The sequence below is a fragment of the Python bivittatus genome, unplaced genomic scaffold, assembly GCF_059951505.1.
Source record: "Python bivittatus isolate LINGU-HERP-01145 unplaced genomic scaffold, Pbiv_v1 ctg000330_np1212, whole genome shotgun sequence".
Lineage (NCBI taxonomy): Eukaryota > Metazoa > Chordata > Lepidosauria > Squamata > Pythonidae > Python > Python bivittatus.
The window spans coordinates 48,076,066-48,096,811 of NW_028277058.1; the positions used below are offsets into that span (position 1 = coordinate 48,076,066).

General features: G+C 38.3%; 1 protein-coding gene across 1 annotated transcript in view; it reads left to right on the forward strand.

Annotated features, from left to right (window-relative positions):
* The window catches only part of IPO8 (importin 8), a 43,461-nt gene extending 25,314 nt beyond the window's left edge, over positions 1 to 18,147 (forward strand). The window contains exons 20-25 of the mRNA XM_007439687.4: positions 1,984 to 2,079; positions 3,885 to 4,105; positions 10,810 to 11,015; positions 11,633 to 11,857; positions 12,633 to 12,749; positions 14,174 to 18,147. Of these exons, the coding sequence (XP_007439749.1) occupies positions 1,984 to 2,079; positions 3,885 to 4,105; positions 10,810 to 11,015; positions 11,633 to 11,857; positions 12,633 to 12,749; positions 14,174 to 14,268 (960 nt within the window). The 3' untranslated portion in view covers positions 14,269 to 18,147. The remainder of the gene's footprint in view (positions 1 to 1,983; positions 2,080 to 3,884; positions 4,106 to 10,809; positions 11,016 to 11,632; positions 11,858 to 12,632; positions 12,750 to 14,173) is intronic.
* Positions 18,148 to 20,746: the final 2,599 nt, after the last annotated feature.

Consider the following 20,746-nt stretch of genomic DNA (forward strand, 5'->3'; position numbering starts at 1 on the left):
ATCAACTGGCTGTCTAAAGTGAATGTGAGAATGTGAGCAAAAAGGATGGTTGGATACTTTTTAACCCCATTAACTAAACCTGTTCAGCTTTGCTTTCATAATAAGTATTCAGTTTTTAATTTCACCTTATTCTGCCTTCACCTCCAGTCTGTCTAGCATGTTCAGTGTAGAGATTAAGATGTTGGGTTTGGCCAAGAAGAGTTACATTGAAGACTTAACTGTTGCTCTCTTGGGGGGAAAAGAAAATTGGCGGGGGGGGGGGGAAATAAGGGAAGATCCACAGATACATAACTTGAACTTTCATAGAAAAGGTGGAACACAAATGTAATACAGTTATGTAAAGGCTACAACATGAAAAAAAAAAAAAAACATTGTCTTCAGTTAAATTTCCAGTTTTGGTAACCAAGAGCTCATTCTTGCACCTTGTTTTCTGCTGACAGCATGCATGCACTACTTAACAGTTTGGAAGTGGATATTTTTTAAACAGGAATTTTCGTAAAACATTAGGGGAATCTCTTCCGTTTGAAGGAACCTTTTCCAGCCCTTTAGTTTCTTACATTGTGCCACCTAGTGTATTCATATCATGAATGCATGAGAATGTTTTTGTCATTTTAGGTGTCATAAGCCTATGGTTTTTTGCTACTTCTGACAAATACGGGTTCTCTTCTCTAATGCCCACTCTTGCTTCCTCTTGAGCAAAATACAGATAGGGTGGGAGAGCTTCTTCCTGCAAAAGGCTCTGCCCTGATTTGTTTCATTTGAATGATGAGAGGCCTTTTGCCCTGCCCAATATTTATTCTGCTTGTAGCTTGTGGAGGTCTGTGCAGTGTAGATTGCTTTGTACGGGGATTGACGATTTTGACTTACACATTTTGGATTAAATGGCCTTTTGCTCTATTACACCGCTATGAATCTGAGAAATCGGACCTGAGAACAGGATGAAAAATGTGGCTTCACCTGCCTGTTACTCACTGATTACTGTTGAACCTTTTTTTTTTTTTTAACAGTTCTTATAAAGAAATCTGATCTGATCTAGAAAATGCTGGTCCTGGTTGAAAAAAAATTATCAGGAATTGTAATTATTGATTACAGTAGAATAAACATTAATTAGTTACTGGTTGTTTTGTTTATTATTTACTGTGGACATTTTTAATGGTTAATGGATGTTTTTGTTAATTATTTTATAAACTGCTGTGTATCTATGTGGACTAGGCAGTATTCAAGTTGAAAAAGTAAAAGTAGCATAAATAAATAAATGTATAGGAATATAAGTATACCCATTATGGAAATACCTTAAAATCACCAATTCTCAGTGTTGTTCTAATCCCGACTAGACATTTAGGCAAAACCAGTCTCCAGTGCCTTGGACATTTGTCACATTCAAGTAAACTAGACAACATTTTCTCTTCACTTAATACTGGTAGTAGAGTTAGCCTGTGTAGTCCTGCCCCTTGTACACATGAATACCTACATTATTAAGGTTGAATGCTTGGACAGGACAACTGTATGCCTTGTTTTAGTATAATGTAAAAATTTCTTGAACTTTACTTCTGGTGACTTCATGTTTTCTTGGCAACAGTATGGAAAGAGTTTGATATTGCCTTTTTCCAGGATTTTTTTTTTTTCAACTTCCCAATCTAGCCAACTGTCCTGAATTATTGGTAATCTCCCACCCAAGTATTGATCAGAAATGATCCTGGCTAGTTCCTCAAAATCAGTCACATAATTGGTATTTGAGTGCTGTTTTTCTTACCATCTAGTGATTTCAGGTGTCAAGCAGGTTATTCAAGTGTCTCAGATGTGAAGCAGATCATTTAGAGAAGTCACACTATATTAGAAAATGTCTTGTCAAATGTTATATGAATTCAGTGAAACAGATTTTTAAAATGCTGTGTTGGAGCATTTTTTTTTAATCACCAAGAAAAAATGTCTATTTTCTCAGTGAATCTGAAGGCTTAAAACAGTTTTTGATTATTTTGGTAGGTCCTAACTGGTGATGCAGGTGAAGATGCTGAGTGCCATGCAGCGAAGCTCTTAGAGATTATTATTCTGCAGTGCAAAGGAAGGGGTATTGATCAGGTAATTATTGATTGGAATTTTTTTTCTTTGCCTAGTTCATAAGGTTCAGCCAGAGTCTTGGAGACCTGTATGTCTAAGAAAAAGGATTTAGGAGGGGTGAAGCTTGTGCTTTGCAGACAGGCATTTTTTCCTTTTGATGCAACTGGGATGAATGGGATTGCCTCATATTCAGGGCCTAGTGTTCCTTTTTCCTCCCTTCTCACTTGAGCCATCAGGAAAGTGGGATTGGTTTAAAATTTTTCTGGCATGCTTTTCCTCAGTTATAGTTCAAAGGGATTAATAACAATAGAAAATTAAAACATCACTGTAATACAAGGTAATACAAGGTACTGTAATACAATCTGCAGAATGTGGGAAAGATTACCGAAGAGTTCAACAGATACATGAAAGACAGTTAAAATAATGTTCCATTTGATCTTAGAGCATCTAAGGCCCCAGGACTTCCTAAATGGAAGGCCTTCACTTGTCAATATTTTTTAACGAGAGGGCAAGACAACCTGGGTGCGCCCTTTTCTTTAGCTATGCTGTGGAACTATTTTGTGACATCCTTGAAAGTTAAGCTAAGGGGAAGCTGTGTGGATCATGTGAAAACTCCCTGAACATGGCATAGCTGTTGCTCTATGGAGGGGGGGACTTTGATAGGCTCTTTCTTTTTTTAACAGGCTCATGCCAAAGATGGCAGCAGCTCTTCCTTCAGGGTCTCTATAGGCAGTAGGAGGGCGTGTCACTAGTTCCCTTAGAGCATTGCTGACAGTTGCTCAGAGGGATCTGTTAGGTAATGCCGCATTGCTCTAACTAGTCAGATGGAGTGAGAAGATGTTGAGAGGGTGAAGGAGGACTGTGGTGGGACAAACAAGGGAGAGAACTAGTCACCTAGTCAAGAGAAGAACTGAGGATGGCAGAGGTTGGAGGCTTCCTCCCCACACCAGTTGCTCTTGATTTGATGACAAGGGTTTTATTTTCTGCATTCACCCATCAGATGGCGCTCAAGCTTTGAAAATGAAACCCAACCACTGCCATGAGAGGTTCACGGGTGACATAAAGGTAGTCCATAACAACACCTGGGGCTTGCAGATGTTTTGGAATACAGTAGCCATTATCCTGAGTCCGCATGGTTATTGAACAAAGATGATGTTGTCCAGTACATCTGGACAAGGAACATGAGATTGCCAAACCAGGAGTACCAGGTTTGGCCTATATTACATGAATATGGATTGTATCTGTTAAAAAAAAAAAAAAGATCGAGTTCATCAAAGTTACATAACCAGAAAAATTGAGTTTCTTGACCAGCAAACAATTAAGGAAAACAGAGTTTGGTTTCTTTTACTTAGTGACTCCCTTTTTTCTTCTTTAAAAAGAATTTCCTAGCCATGGGGTGGAGCAGAAAGGAGAGTGATATTTCAGTTCCTGACCTCTGATGATCTTACACAACAGTTCCTCTGGCTTCTGGTATTTCCTGAGGCAATAAATCCCAACAGCAATCATCACAGTGCCTTTAAAAGGAGAGAGAGAGAGAGAGAGAGAAAGAGAGAGAGAGAGAAGGGGGGGAAACAGCTGGATTTTTTTTTTTAGCAAACAGAACTCTGAGGCCAGTATCCCATCCAGTTATTACAAAATATCCTTCAAGGTCATTTAAGGAAGTGTGAAGTGTGTGCTACCTCACTGAAACAGAGTTGTAATTGATTTCAGCAAGAGGAGGGCTGAATCCTTTTTTATATAGGATCAATATCTGAAACATTTCAACCTATTTCTCTTTTCCCCTTTCCCTTGCTGCTTCTCCCCATATCTCCTGTTTCTATCCCTAGTGCATCCCGCTGTTCGTAGAAGCTGTTCTTGAGCGCTTAACGCGAGGGGTTAAAACCAGTGAGCTCCGCACCATGTGTCTCCAGGTTGCCATTGCTGCCCTCTACTACAACCCAGAGCTCCTTTTGCACACTTTAGAGAACATCCGGTTTCCTCATAACCCAGAGCCAATCACTGCACAGTTTATAAACCAGTGGATGAATGACACAGACTGTTTTCTTGGGTAGGTGTATGGCGCTTTCTTTCTCAACACCTTCCGGTTTCTTGGAGAATAACCTTTTGACCTTACTTTGAGAGGAAATGCCAGGATAATTTTACTTGCTTCCCTCTCCCTGCCCCAAGGTGTGCTGTTGTACTATGAAATATCATGTAGTGGCCTTTGGAATGGTATTTTTTAAAAAAATAAAATTAAATTGATGTGCTCCTCTTCAGAGTAAGGTTTTCTCATGAGCCCTACTTTGTATGAATAGTACGAAGTACTATTTGTAGAAAACTTTACCTTTCTCTCTCCCCAAGTGGCATCCAGTGCATGGAGCTACAATTTGAGCTCCCCACTTTGCTTGGATTTAGCTGTAATGTCAAATTCAGAAAGAAAGCATATACGTTAACATAGTCTAGCTAAATTAAATCAGGATATTTAAAACCATAATGGGAGACTGTTACAGTTGGTTGAATTCATTTTATAGGGAATTGGCTGAGTTTCATTAGCAGGGCAACTTGTCATTGGCACTTGTATATTTGATGTTACGTAAAATTAAGAATGTTTTGTCTTTTTAAAAAGCGAAAAGCAAATTACTTTGTATTCTGTTTTCTAAACCACTTAACTACTGTTGGCTTTTAATCATAGGATGTGTAGCTTTTACTCTTGGCTTTGGCACCACAGTGACTAAGAATAATCCACTTCAGCTATATAAATAAATCCCCAATTTTACTAATTTTTGTTTTTTCTTTTTAAATTAGCCTTCTGTACTTTCCAATACATGTTACATTTCCCTATGTATATTTTCAAAATCATAGTGCACTTTTTGGTCCAGATTGATTTCCTGAGCAGCTTATAATTAAAATGTACGCAGAGATGCAATTATAATTAGGGATATTTTGCTGTGGATACAGAGAAGGGCAGCCGCTCTTGCAGCTCACAGTGTGGTCTGGCTTCAAGGTTCTTCCTTCCAGAGGGAGGAGAAGTTGCTGCAGTTGGACTCAGAGGCTGGTTGAGAGTCAGGATGCCAACCAAGACAATCAGGCTTTCACTAGAACTGCAAAGTCATCTTGCAGTTCATTGCACTTGTTATAAATATTTATATACCAACTATCTTTAAGAATATAGGTACAAAAAAGGTAGTTAAAGCTCAGCAAAGCATCAGATTAAAAAGCTTCCAAAATGGGCTTTTTCAAAATTTGAAAAAGGAACACATGAAATATTCATAAACAGTAGCAAGAGCATAATGCGAATAAATAGGTCAAAGATACCCACTTGTGAGGGGGGATTCCAGCATCTTCAAGCCGCTGCAGGAAAGGCTCTCTTTTTCCTGTCAGACAGAATGTTGATGTTGGTGAGTTGCACAGTAGAGCTTCTCCAGGCCATCTTGATACTCAGTCAAGCTCATATTAGAATAACTGGTTCTTCAGATATCCTGATCTTCACCCATTTAAGATGTTTAATTATGCCTGTAAATGAAACAAGAAGCCCACGGGGCTGTCTTTACAAAGGGAGTGACATGATCCCACTTACCAGCTTTGATTAATAATCTGGCTGCCTCAGTTTCTCTGGACACTTTTCAGAGGCAGTTCCTATAAGAAATGATTGCAGTAGTCTAGTCTGGATCACCTAGTCTGTTCTCGGTTCATGTCATTTGAGGAAAATAGCTGGTTCTTTGGTGTCACATCCAAAGGAAAGCGCTCTTGCTCTGTTGTGCCTGGATGCCTGACATTTGGCCCTGTTCATAGATTAAGAGCGAGGAATGAGTACAGTGTGGATGTGTCCTGTGACATGAGTAACCTTGCAAGATGAATTTAATGATATGAAGGTTAATTATATGTGAGCGATTTGTGATGATAGGTTAGTGGAAGAGCCGTTTAAATGCAGAAAGTCCCATGTTTGATCTCTGGAGTAGACAATAGTGGCATTAGTTGACAAAACATAGATTCACAGAAGATGCTAAACTCTAACTTCATGTCAACAAAATACAATTCCTGTATTTATATAACATGCAGTGCCCAAATGCGTAGGCCATATTATGCCTTAATCTGATGGCCTGGTTCATACAGCATGGGAAGACAATGGTTGTATTTCTACAACAGGCAGTATAACATACTATCCAAATTCATTTTGGCATAAACTAGCAAAAAGTCTGACATATTATATTAGAACTAGGGAGTATTAGTATATAGCTGGTTTTGTCCATCTTTGTATTATCTCTGACTTGCCAGAAAATGTCCTAAAATACTGAGACAGACTGAGGATGTCCTCATCATAATAAGCTCCTGAAATTCTCTAATTTGCTATCTCCTCTGGTAAAAACCATATGAAATTATTAGCATTATTATTTAATATCTATTCCATTTTCTCCACCCATCCACCCCATCCCCAAACATACTATCTTCTTCTGAATTATTTAAAGAATCATCTGAATGTTGCTTTTTTTTAAGAGGTGTGGCATCTTTCCATTTTAAACTAATTGCGGGATCATCTTAATGGGACATTCATAGGCTGAATGTTGTTAAAGGTTTCCAGTACAGGCAGCGTCCCTAATGTTTGTTTTCTAAATATTGTTCTTCTTTTCCTCCTCCTCCTCCCACAAAATATCTATTGTTTTTTGCTCCTGTGTGCTATGATCATTTACTAAGTTTAAGTCTGCATGAGAGTGCTCTTTTTCAATCCAATTCAGATTAATCTCTCTGTCAGATCTATAGGTGACTCTTTTATAATTTACTGGAGGGTAAGAGATTTACCTCATTAGTAATTGCATGTGTGGTTATGCAATAGACTCCTTCAAAATATGACACATGACCCCCAGGAAACTATGCTTGACAATAACTGACTTTGCAATTTACAGGGTTGTAACTGTTATACAGGTGGTCCTCAATTTAGAACCATTCGTTTAACAACTGTTCAAAGTTGCAGTGGTGCTGAAAAAGCGATTTATGACCGGTCCTCACATTTACTACCGTCGCAATGTTCCTGCAGTCACGTGATCAAATTTTGGGCGCTTGGCAACTGGCATGTATTTACCGCAGTTGCAGCTTCCTGGGGTTGTGTGATTGCCATTTGCAACCTTCCCAAGGGGCTTCCAACAGCCAAAGTCAATGGGGAAGCCAGATTCATTTAATTACTGCATGATTCGCTTAATGACCATGGTGATTCACTTAATGACCATAGCAAAAAAGGTCGCAAAATGAGGCGGGACTCACTTAATGACTGCATCGCTTAGCAGTGGAAGTTCTGGTCCCAATCGTGGTCATACGTCAAGGACTACCTGTATTTTCCCTAGCATTTTTGAGTACAATAAAAATTATAGTTTTAGAATACTATATTTTGGCTTTGTTCCATGTACCCACCCCCAAAGATACTAGGACTTTGAAGTTAGCTCACTGAAATGCTTTTTTAAAAGGTGCATCCATATAATTAATTCTTGAATTGGATTTAGTGATTTTTGCAAGCCTTTCCATAAAGCAGTACGGCTGGAGGGTAGTGCTGCCTCCCCTGGAAAAGGGAGGGTTTTCTTTGGGGAGGCACAGTGCCTGCTTCTCCACAACGTTTAGAAGAACCGTATTGCTTACAAAACTTTAAGATGCTCCCGATTCAGTGTAGGATTCTGCTCTAGTTTATTTCTGAATCTTTCCCTGGCCAGGTTTTGTTGCTTCAATTATATCTTTAATGGGAATGGCCATAATGAAGATTTAAGAGTTGTATATTGAAGAAATATATATCTTGTGAATTGCCAAGGAATGAAAATGGAATGAATGAATAAAATACATAAACTAGATAGGAATGTATAGCATTTTGTAAGGCACCACAAGTTTCAATGTATGCTGTTTATGAGAAACATATATTGAAAATATTTTTTGGAAGTCATGAACAAGTAGAGGTATTAATACTTTAGACTGGCCTTATTGTCAGTCAAGTTTTTCAACTACTGAATTATTGCGAGAGGAATTTGGACTGCCTAACTTTATGAAATAACACCTCTCTTTATTTCATAACTTATTCCAGATGTATTAAGCAGTGTCTAAAACTCTTAAATAATTGCCACTATAGGAGGGTTTTTTTAATTATTCAAAGATTCCAGTATACTTTTATAAACAATTAAAGAGTGTCACTAAGATGGATATTGGTTATTTGCAAGAATTATGGAATGAAGAGTTTGAACATCCCATCATAACAAATTAACAGCTAAGGGACTAAAGAATATTAAGCATATTTCTTATGATCTTAAGGCAAGACTAATTCAATAAAAGATTTTTTTTCATGTTTACTGGACACCCTGGAGAATTATTTAAAAGAGCCTGGTATCAACTTCACTGGGCTAGAAGTGTAAAGTGGGTGAGGGGACACTTTGACATATGATACAAGCTTATCTTATTATTGTCTGTGTTGAATAATATCTGTAAATGTGATAATATGATTTTACAGAGCTCAGTATGATTTAAAGAAATGAATCGTCTCTTGAAAGTTGGAACTTGTCTCTATGTCAAGTATTAGGAATTTTTGTAGGGACAACCAAAAAGATGGTTCCTCAATGCTTGAAGGACACTTATAATCTTGAATTGTCAATATGTGTTTGCTTACAGTTCTCTATTATAATAGATTATTTGAAATAGTCAGTATTTAATTACATTTTTAAAAACTGGGATGAATTATTTTTATATATAATACAATTTTTTGTTCCATTTTCTTGTATTTAATTTTGTGAGTTTTGTCCTTTATGTTTGCCTTTCTGTTTTCCTTTTTCTCTCTTTTTGTATATTAAACCAATTTAAATCAGAGAGAATGTTTTGGATGATATCTGTGGTAATTCAGCAGTCCTTTCCTGTTATAATTTCTGATTTGATATTACATATTCACATATTTTTTAAAAATCATTTAAGTGTTATGAAGTGTCCAAATATATCTGGACAGGTAGTCCTCATTTAATGACAGTAATTGGGCCTGGAATTTCTGTTGCTTAGTGATGCAGTCGTAAAGCACAACATCACATGACCGCATTGCTTAGCAGTGGAAATTCTAGCACTTCCAGTTGCTGTCATTAAGCAAATCACCACAGGTCATTAAGACGACGTCATCTGGTTGCCATTTGCGATCTCCTGCCAGCTTCCCCATTGACTTCGCTTGTAGGAAGCCAGCAAAGAAGGTCGCATACGGCAATCACATGACCACAGGACTGTGCAACATTGTAATTGTGTGCCAAGTACCAGGATTGCAATCATGTGACTACAGGGACACTGCAACCCACATAAGTATGAGGAGGACTAGTTGTGAGTACCACTTGTTCAGCGCTGTCATAAGTTTGAATGACGCTGAACAAATGGTCGTTAAATGAGGATTCTATGTGTCCAGATGTATCTATAGCTATATATAGATAGATATAGATAGATATATTTATTTATTTATTAAATTTGTATGCCGCCCATCTCCCCCAGTGGGTGACTCTGGGCAGCTCACAATGAAAGTAAAAGCCACAAACAGTTAAAAAATAAATACCCCCCATTAATTTATAGGGGGGTATTTAAGGGCTTTATATCACCTTTATATCAAGGTGTGATAACCAACACCTTGAATTGCACCCAGAAACAAACCAGCAACCAATGCAGCTCGCATAACAGTGGTATTATATGGGCCCCCCTACAGGCATTCAGAACTGTCCGCACTGCTGTATTCTGCATCAGCTGTAGCTTCTGGATACTCTTCAAGGGTAGCCCCATGTAGAGCACACTGAAGTAATCCAGCCGGCAGGTGACCAGGGCATGAGTGACCATGCGGACGGCCTCCCAATCAAGGAAGGGGTGTAACTGACGCACAACACGAAGTTGCGCAAAGGCCCTCCTAGCCATGACTGCCACCTCCTCTTTAAACAGGAGTCATGAGTCCAGGAGGACCCCCAGATTACACACTGGGTCTGTCTGGGGTAGTGCGACGCCATCAAGAACCAAAGTTGATAAACTCCCAGATCTTGAGGCTCCCCGTACCCACAGCCACTCCGTCTTACCAGGGTTCAGTTGAAGCCTGTTGTCACCCATCCAGGCCCCTACAACCTCCAGGCACCGTGAAAGGGTAGCCACAGCATCACTTAGGTCACCCAGGATGGAGATATATAATTGAGTATCATCAGCATACTGATGATACCTCATCCCATGATGCCGGATGATCTCACCCAACCATTTCATATAGATGTTTCTGTAAATAGGAGCGGCAAGAGTATGTATGTATGTGTAAAAAAAAAGTGTGTATATACTGTATGTACATGTGTATATGTGTATGCACACACAAACATACTTCATTTAAGCAATACCAGGAAAAAAGATAATAAACAAATAAGATAAATAAATTAAAAGATAATAAATATTTTCAACAGTATTATCAAAAAATTAAAAAATAGCAAAAAATCTTTGAAGGGCAGAGATTCTAACTGAGTATGGTAGATCTCTTTGGAAAAAAGTATTCTGTTATTGTGGTATTGTCACCAAGAGAGCTGTGACCAAGGCCTCATAGTTCTTATTATATAGAAGAAGCCTAGAATAGAATTTTCCAAGTTCAGTTTAAGAACAGGGACATCCATTTAGGATTCTCCCTAGAAGCCTCTGTAACTATCTTCTCAACCTAGTATCCTCCAGATGTGTTTGACCTCATTTTTCACAATTCCTAGCTAACTTACAGAAAGCTACTCTGTTAGATAAATTAACTCTCATCAATGAATTGTGTATGTTCAGTCTTCATGACAGGAAGATGTGCATCATTGGACTGAGCATTCTCATGGGACTGCCGTCTCGACCTCCTTCAGTAGACGCTGTGGCTGCCCAGATTGTCCCATCAGTTCTCCTCCTATTCTTGGGACTAAAACAAATGTGTGCCACCCGGCAACATACAGAACATGAAGAGCATGGAAAAGCTGAAAAGAATGATGCAGAAGATAATGGTATGAGCAGATTGTCATTTTTTAGCTGTTATGATAAGCATTTATTAATAGCAAAATACTTATAATTTATTTCACTTGTGCCTAGAGGGAGGATTTGTGTTTTCCAAATATTTTTGAATATTCACAAGCACATGTATAAACTCCTTCCCCTACAGGAAAATTGTAGATCAGGCTAGGGAAGAAGTTACTCTCTTCTCTACATTTTATTCTTTTGACCTCAGTCCATTGCACTCCCTTAGTCATGAGAAAAAAATCTTCTCCCTATCTTTAAGGACAAATCTGTTATTATTTCCATAGCTGCACACCTAATATACACAGTGACCTGCACGGACTCCTCAGGGAAGGACTTTTCTGTAAGAAAGGTTATTTCAAAAGAGTTTGGTGGATAATTTCAGAGGTCTACTAATCAGAAGTGACTTTTTCCACTAACTAGCCTTCCTCAGTTTAAAAAATATATATTTTCGTGATCACATTTACCAGGATTGCAATTTAAGGAATGTTTGTTCATACAGTGCTCCCTGGAGGTATCATTAATTTTGAAACAGTGCTTTTGGCTAAAAATATATCTTTGTCTTCCTTGTATTCTTTGCCTTGATTTAAAAAAATATATTTTGCAGAAGAGATTCCAAGTGATGAAGAGGAAGTGAATGAAGCAAGTCAAGACATGCAGGAGAACCATGCCGGTGGCGGTGGTGATGCAGGAGACGATGATGAAGAAGATGACGATGATGACGACTGGGATGATGAAGCATTAGAAGAAACTGCTTTAGAAGGCTTCAGCACTCCTATTGATCTAGAAGATGGTGTGGATGAATATCAGTTCTTCACACAGGCATTATTAGGTATAGATATTTTTAAAGCAGAATTTCTTCCCTTCTGACTTTTCTAAGATTACTGTTATCTTTAGGTTTTTTTTAAAAATCCAGCTGATTTGACAAACTATTTTTTATTTATAAATCCCTACATCAGTGGTGGAAATCCTGTAGCATTGCCAGTGTTATTGAGATACAACAGAATGATTGGTTACGCTAGCTGCATCTGATGAAAGTTACAGGCCAACAGCATCTAGAAGATCCCAGGGTTTCCTATTTCTGGGCCACAAGATTAATCAGTGGATTCAGTGGAAAGCAGTTCCATATATACAAAGCTGAATACTCCGTTCAGCTAAATGTCAATTATCAGCCAGGAAATGTACATAAGTCTGTTATATTCAGGTTAATCGTAATGTTGACTTTCAAGTTTAGAAACCCAGGTTCAAATCTTGCTTGGCTATGAATCTCAGAGGTTGGCTTAGGGTAAGTCCCTGCTTCTCAGCTAACTTGCCCCATTCAGTTGTTCTTGATGATTAAGTGCCCTGAGAATCTGGGAACAACAGCAAGATATAATATTGTTGATAAAGAGGTTCATATTTCTGGGAATAAAGTTGTTGAAACAACTGGTCTGTTATTGGAGATCAATCACTAAGAATATTAAAACAGTTTATCTCCCACACAGCAGAAACTTCAACTCAGTGCACTTACTTTAAAAGTAGGTCTCTGTGCTTGATAGCTTAATGATGTAGAGTGGGAGTTTGGCAAGTTATATGTCTCTTGAAAGAAACCTATTCTGTTTTTTTAGCTATACAAAGCCGAGATGCTGGCTGGTACCACTTGTTGACAGCACCACTCAGCACTGATCAGAAGACTCAGTTGCAGGAAATCTGTACATTAGCTGAACACCGGAGAAGCTCTGCAGGTCAGTTGCAAGAATGTTAGTAGAAAGCATACAGTCTAAAGTCTATCAATAGGAACTCTTAGTTATTGCAGCCCAGTAAAATAATCTAAACTGTCCCAAGTTAATTTTCTTTGTTTTTGTCCATTACGAGAAACTGTCCTTTTATATATAGGACAGTTTGAGAGGGAAATTTTGGGAGGTGTGGTGTGGCACTTCACATACTTTTACTCCTTTTAAGAGAACAAGACCAGATGCTGGAGGAAGAAAAGAATGAATCCTCAGTGAGTCATTCCACATTGTGGAGGTGGGTGTCAGGGAGAGATTAGTGTAGGAGCCTTACAAGCTTTGTTGGACATTAACTTCCTTTAGACTCAGCTGACATGTCTAATAGCCAAGAAATAAACTATATCCAGAGAAACAGGGTATTCATGATCTAAGTATGGCTTAATGTATAGGAATCTGGAGGCAATAGTGGTTTAGGGAGACACTGCAAACATGGTCTCTGTAAACCTCCCACCCCAACCCTTCACTACCTACCTCTATCACCATTTCCATAAAAAAACACAAAGAAGCTTCAGAAGGATGTGGGGAGTCCAAATACACAGCATGTTTAAAAATTCCATTGTTCAAAAGTGTATTTTTGTGTGTGTCATAACTACTTCTCAGTATAGATTTGACATTCATTCTTGGGGCTACAGTTCCGTGATACAGAATGTGCTCTATATACAGAAGTTCCCAAGTTCATTTCCTTGGCATTACAAGTTAAAAGGATTAGCTCATATTGGTCAACATATGGGCTAGATGGAAAAATGGTGTGATATGGAACATTAGTCTGGCATGCATGCTTTATATTAGGTTCACTTAAATGTTCATCACAATACCCAGTCCAGTGCTTCTCAACCTTAGCAACTCTAAGATGTGTGGACTTCAGCTCCCAGAATTCCACAGCCAGCATTCTGAGAGCTGGTCCACACATCTTAAAGTTGCCAAGGTTGAGAAACTAGTATGTGGCCCAGTAAGTATGTGGAACTAGTGCAGCCTTCCCGAGATTCCCCAACCTGTTTATGCTCCAGATTTCAATTCCCAGAATTTCCCACAATGGTGGTGGTGCCTGAGAAATGCTGGATGCTCAGTCCACCCCTCTGGAAGATGCCCAGATTGGGGAGGGTTGAATAGTATTTAGTTTTACATACTACATATTTCCAAACTTTTCTGCAAGTTAAAGATGTTGAATAATTGATCTAGAAGTAGCAATAGCAGAGGATTCAAACAGCGGTATGTTTCTTCTTATAACAGTTTTGATTTTTCCCCATATTTAGAGGTTCTTTAGAAATTACATTTAATTAAGGTATGTGTTGAAAAGAGATTGGAAGTATAATTGGTACTGCATAAAGATATATTTGCAATCTGTCTCTTAGTATTCATTTTATTTCTTTTCTATTTAGAATCTAAGAGGATAGAACAACAAACGGGCTTCACATTTGATAACAAAGGACTGGTCTCTGGATTTAACTTTGGCAATGCTCCAGGAAGCAACTGAAGGGGAAAAGAGCTTGAAGAACTGTGCAAAAATATTTCATTATTAAAAAAAAATGTGACTTATGAACAGGCAAGGGAAGGTAATCAAGAGGTCTGCAGGTTTCCCCTTTGGAAAAGGCAGTAGTTGACCCCCTTCCCCCCTCATTAAGACATTCTTTCTAACCAGCTGCTGTAATGTATAAATTCTTGTGGGTATTTTTATAAGTTGTTGGACTGAAAAGAAAGCATCTGTCTCCTCTTCTTTTCCTTAGGAAAGGGGGAACCAGCTGTTTGAAACTGAATGGAATTGCACTTCTCAGGTTTTTGCCATGTGAAATTGAAGGGGTCCTATGGATAACAGTGCCTTCTGTTGTATATGGATTGCCCAACAAAAGAATTTTGGAGTGCATTGCTTTTTGTTTAAAAGAAAAGAAAGGTCATATAAAGGGCATAATTCATATCTTGCTTTCCATATTCTTTTGTTAACTTTCTCTAATGAAATCATGGCTGTATTGTGTCAGTCACACGTTTCACAGTTAGCTATAGAAACATTGCAACATCCCTGCATTTGTGTTGGCTTCTGGATCATGCCTCGCTGAGTTATCAAGAATATCTTTATATTCACTGCTGTTACCAATAGAGAATTGTTTTTAAATTCTTCTTTAGAGCGGCCAGACTTTATGCAGAGTTCTCAAAATTTTTAAAACACCTTCCTTGTTTACCATGGAATCGATTTGCATGTTTCAAGCCTTGTGAGATGCTCATTCTGCTTACATGGGACCATGGTCTAACCTACTAAGACTCTTACCCTGCAGAACTAGAACAGATGCCTCAATCTGGCATCCCCCAGGTCTGTTGGGATTTAAGATAGTCTTGATCCTAACACATCTGGAGAACACCACTTTGCAGATTAAGATTAATAACTGTGAGCAGGGCTTTTTTGTTTTCTTTTGCCACTGTTGACCATCTGAAAAATCCAAGGGTTCTCCAAAACAGTTTTGAAAACCACTGCTTTAACAGAACTAAAGGCATTGTGAATCTTCAGCTTTGGGTCTTTTGAATGTGGATCTAAAGCTATTTCAGTGCTGTTGTGGATTTTGTGTTGTATCAGTAATGAGCTTGTGGACTATGTAAATAGTTGTCAGCTTTGTACTGTTGTTGTTTTGAACTCTTTCAATAACAACATTATCATTCTTCCAGCCATATTGTGAGATTCTAGATTTTCAGTAATTGCATTTATAGGTCTTTGTCCTGTATCCAGCAACTGAGTTTCGTTTCCTTTCTTCCTTCCTTCCCAGTTGCAGCCACAGGGGAGCAAAAGGTGGAGGAGTCAAAATGATGCACACAGTGTTGTTGACACAAGCCCCCCTTTTCTGTATGGGTCATGACACTGCATACATGCTCCCCAAAAGGAACAGCTTGTGACATAACACTGCAATGCCTGCAGGTGCCATCCTTCCTTCCTTGATTTGAAACACCATTTTTGCTTATGTTTGCCTAGGTTTGTGTTAGAGAGCAGATGAGATCATATTCAGTGGCTTACCTTGCACAAATGATGTTGGGGACAACAGGGACTGAACTGACTCCTTGCATTCCAACTGTCTATCCCTAACAAAGACACTGATTTTTGTCTTTGAGCTTCTTTTCTCCATAAACCAATTATGATCACATCTATTTTCTATATCCTACTAGTGAACTTTACATTTCTCCAAAATAGTTTTTAGGAGCACAAACTTTCCCAGACAGACAGTACATTTGCAGTTACGTATGTGCAGCTTCCCCCTTTTAACATGGACAGAAGAATGGGAAGGGTCACATACATCAATGTAGTTGGAGGGAAAAGAATTGCTCGAGGCTGTGTGCAATCTTCTTAACTGATTTGACACAGGTGCATGTAATCCTTGGGTTCTGGTATCCAGCATCAAATGCCTAGTGAGATGTGAATCTGGCTGATCAAGAGAAATCTTGGTGAAAACACATCTCTTTTCCTGAGCTCTTTTTATTTAGATATCTCATGAGGAATGCAGGCTTCAGCATTAAGACAACTTTCCTGAACCTGGCACCTTCCACATTTTTCAAACTATACATACTTGGCTGGGGATTTGACTTGTAGTGCCCTATATCTAGAAAGTGCTAATTTTAAGGAAGATTATAGGAAGCTAAAATACTGAGCCTTGTATCTTTAAGGAGAAATATAAAGTATGCTAGTTTGGGAAATGAGCAACCTAATGTTGGTGCAAGAGTTTGCTTATTAGATTACATTGGCCATTTTCCCAAAACAACCTTGGCATGTCAGATATGGCATCCATAATCACTTGTCAATGATGGACATCTAAATGAATCCTTGAGTTGAAACACCATTTGCTTTCCAGCTCAACTGATGATTAATTTTTTCCTCAGTAATCTGTGTCTGAAAGCTAAACATTATTGCTTTAATGCTCTTGCCAGCTTTCACAACTTGGATTGAGCAAGGTGCCCCGTATGCTTTATGTTTAAGTTTTATGTATATGTGTGCCTGCATGCATTCTTAGATCGTCATTCATTAAATTTGTAATAAAATCCTGTCCTGCTAGCTTGGCTTTCTGTAAGCGAGGGAATCAAACTTCCTTCTCAAACTGCAAGCTTAAAACTACTTCACAAATTACAAACACAAATCTGTATTTACTGTAGTGAATTGGGGCTTCCCGAAGACCATTGCTTACAAGCAATTGACAGTCACATTTAGGCGTGATGCTTTTAGGGATACATTTAAAACATGTTAGATGCAATTCTGAATTGCTCTGGATGAAGAGGAATTAGAGTGCAAATATTATTTGGTTTCCCATCTAGTACAGTATGACAAACTTGCGCCTCCATTTACATTTGTTTTGGTTCTTTACTAATTCTGTGTTTTATATCCCAAAGAAATTTCCTGTAAATGTTTTAGCCCATTGAAATGGATTTAACCCTAATCCGGTTCCTTCATCTGTCTTGAATTTATTGTTGTACAGTTGATAGACCAGAGGCATTTGCTAGACAGTATTTAAAAGAGCAAGAGGGAAAAAAAGAAGAGCGAATTTGTTGCTCTAACTCTTTGGAGTGGATTTTTGTGCAAATATGTTTGCAAAAGAAAGTATATTTTTATTTGTTTGTATCTATATATGAAGGGAATCCACTTTTAAAATATTAAGTAGCATTTAGGCTGCTGCTTCATAGGGATAACAGCGTATCTTTTTAAAATCCTTTTAGTTTTTGTGTATAAGATTTGAATTGTCTTCCAGGTTTTGCCCAAATTTATTCTAATGCATCCAACAATCACAAAAACATCACTGGGAGATTCAGTGAGGACTCGTAGTAGTCAATTCTTCTGTGGCATCCAAATCACTACATAACTTTGTAGCTTTTTGGGGGGGGGGGGTTGCCCTTTGGATTTCATCAGACTGTAGAGGACAGAAGAATGGTCTGTGAAATGCTTTTACCTCCAACCTTCCTTTTATGTCCTGCTTTTTGGTATGCAGAGATGATTTAGGATTCTACCATTCAAACATGCAATATGGAGGTGATGCGTAATAAGGTTCAGCCGCATGAATTTGTCAGCTGTTGCATGCAGATACCTACGCTTCATTAGTGCATAGGGAACATCAGGAATGCTTCAGCTGATGACATGTTGCCACCTCTATCTCCCTCCCTCCAGTAGATATGTCTTTCACTGTTTTGCATATGTTATGTTGGGTTATGAAAAATGTAACTTGAGAGAGCATTTCCTTAATTAAAAAGCTTAATGTGTAAAGAAATTGTTGGGAATTCAGAGGTCAAGTGATTGATTCATATGTGTCTGTTCGCTGCTTGATGATTCATGCATGTTATGAATCAGCTCTCATAGATACAGTATTACAGATATAAATCATATCATATCACCCCACACACTGTGTTTTATTTCAGCTGAGTCAGTTCTTTTGGTCAACTGCACTTTGGATGGCTTTCCAAAATGAAGCTAAAGTAGCTGTCAGTCTAACTTTAGGGGGAGGTTGGCATAGTTGACCCAGTCTCTGCTTTCCCTATCCTAAATCCTCCAAAACATCTTTTGATAGCTGAAAGGACAATCATATCTATTGCAAAAAAACAAACAATACATTAATCCAAGTCCTAGAAGAAAAACTCAGGATAGGGAGTTGAATACAGCTTACAGTGTTTTATTAGAACCTGGTTAAAATACTATTCTACTATGTAAGAGGCCACTTATTAGTAAGGCAGCTGAAATTATTTGTAAGGATTCTGTAATTAAACTAAAAGATTGGAATAGGGTTTTTATTTATTTATTTATTAGATTTCTATCCCGCCTTTAATTCATGAGGTCAGAGTGCATACATAGCACTCCCTCCTTGTATTTTTCCACACAACAGGAACCCCATGGGGAAGGCAGGGCTTAGAGAGAATGACTGGCCCAAAGCGGGGAATCTGGGTCTCCCCACTCCTAGTCTACACCCTTAACCATCACAGTGTGCTGGCTCTCTTTTTCTTGCGTGGAAGGTCCACTGCTGCATCATCTGCACAGGATAAGAAATCGCACTATGTACATAACGATCTTTCCCATTTCTAAATATTTCTAGATGCTTGATTATTTATTAAACAAATACACAAAAGTGCCAGCTGGGATTCTGTGCCAATCGGTTCTAAATTAATAAAAGAAAAAGGTATTTCTCACCATTCTCAGATCAACAGAAATCCCTGAGATGCCAATTTTCCCAGAATACTACCCCTCCTAAATAAGTGGGAGCTCACAGTCTCAGCCATCACAGAAGGAATTCAGAAAACTCCTAGAACAAACTGATGCTTAATTCCCATGAAGTACAGAACCAGGTTCTCTTTTCTATCAAGGACAAACCAGTTGTACCAAACTAAAAGGTTGGATTGGGACCTTTCTCTCTCAAAACTGAACATTCTGGCTATTGTACCATAGTAGCTGTCTGCTGAAAATGGGGAGTTTCTATCAGATGCTCACCGATGCTGTACAGATGCAAGCTTTAATCAGTCTCAGAATGTTACTTTTCTCCTTTACCTAGCCCCTATACCCAGCTGACGCCTTTGTTTTTAAGAGGACAATTCCTTTATCCTTCTAGCAGAAGGGGAGAGCTTTGGGGTAATCTCTGTGCCTACATGATCTTAGACCTACCCTGAGCTTTCTGGCCAATTATTTTCAGGCCCTGTTCTCATGGGCTTCCTAGAGGCATAGGTTCAGCCATTGCAAAAAACAAGATGCTGGATGTGATGGAACACCACTCTGATCTTTTCAGTAGGGATCACTGATATCAAATGAAATTTTACTGATTCTGCCTCACTGCCTTTTTCTAAGTTCCTCCCATGATGAACCATTATGCCCAGCAAATACATGAACGGTTTTGCACTGTCACTATGAGTCTATTTGATATTACTTCAAATTATGGAGGGAGCATTTTTAAAATAAGTTTGTAATCCAATTCTTGGCCATAGAGGCCATTTTTACAGCATGAATGTAACTGGGTTGTCATATTTGAACTTTCAGAAATAGGATACTTTGGAGAGACTCTGCTTTACCTAATGTGCCATGTACATATTTTCATTTGTAAAGTTAGGCTCCTCTTTCCCATTCTAAGCATATGTTGTACAAATAATTTATTATACTGTAGAATTTAACACACACTTCTCAGGTTGGCCTTTGTATTTTTGACCCAAAAGTACCTTAAGTTTAGGTGATATGAAGTTATGAGCCTTACATTCAAGAACAATGATGCAAATTGTGTTCAAGCTTTTCAGCACTTGCCCAGCAGAGTCATTTTCCTTTCAGTTTTTTTTGAATGTGTAATTGGAATACCCTTAAGAACAAATGCATTGTCTGGGGTATATTTCACTGAACACATGTTTGAATGTCTTAATCATGGTGGGGTTTTTTTTTTTTCAACTGTTACAAAAAGAATGACTACAAGATCAGAAACATCTGGATTAGGTTTGTAATTCCTGGGAATAATGACAGCCATCATGTCTTCTTTGAGAAACCAGCTTTCAGTATTCAGGATCAACAAACTCATAGTTCATCAGCTGCTTAGTTGGAACAATATGACATTTTGATAGAATTTAAAAAATAATGTTCTCATTTGTCAACATCCATTGTTTATACCACATGATGAATACAATTGTTCAAAATACATGCTGGGTAACCTATGACCTAAGACTGATTAAAGAAGAGGATGTCTGCAACAACTTAATACTTGCAACCCCTTTCATCACACTGGAGTCCCCCAAACCTTATAAGCATTTATCACCTATCAGTGCAATGCATATATCAAAGAAAGCCTACTTCACTTTATGCACTGAGCAATCATATCAGCAGCATCAAGTATATTCTAAACCACAATTAATTTTGACTGCAAATCGCTGTTCTTTCAGTCAAAATATCAAATGATGACTGGGAATAATTTTACTGAGCCGTGATTGCTTCCATCTGTAGCAACAATTCCACAATAAGCTATGCAATTTTCTTCAAA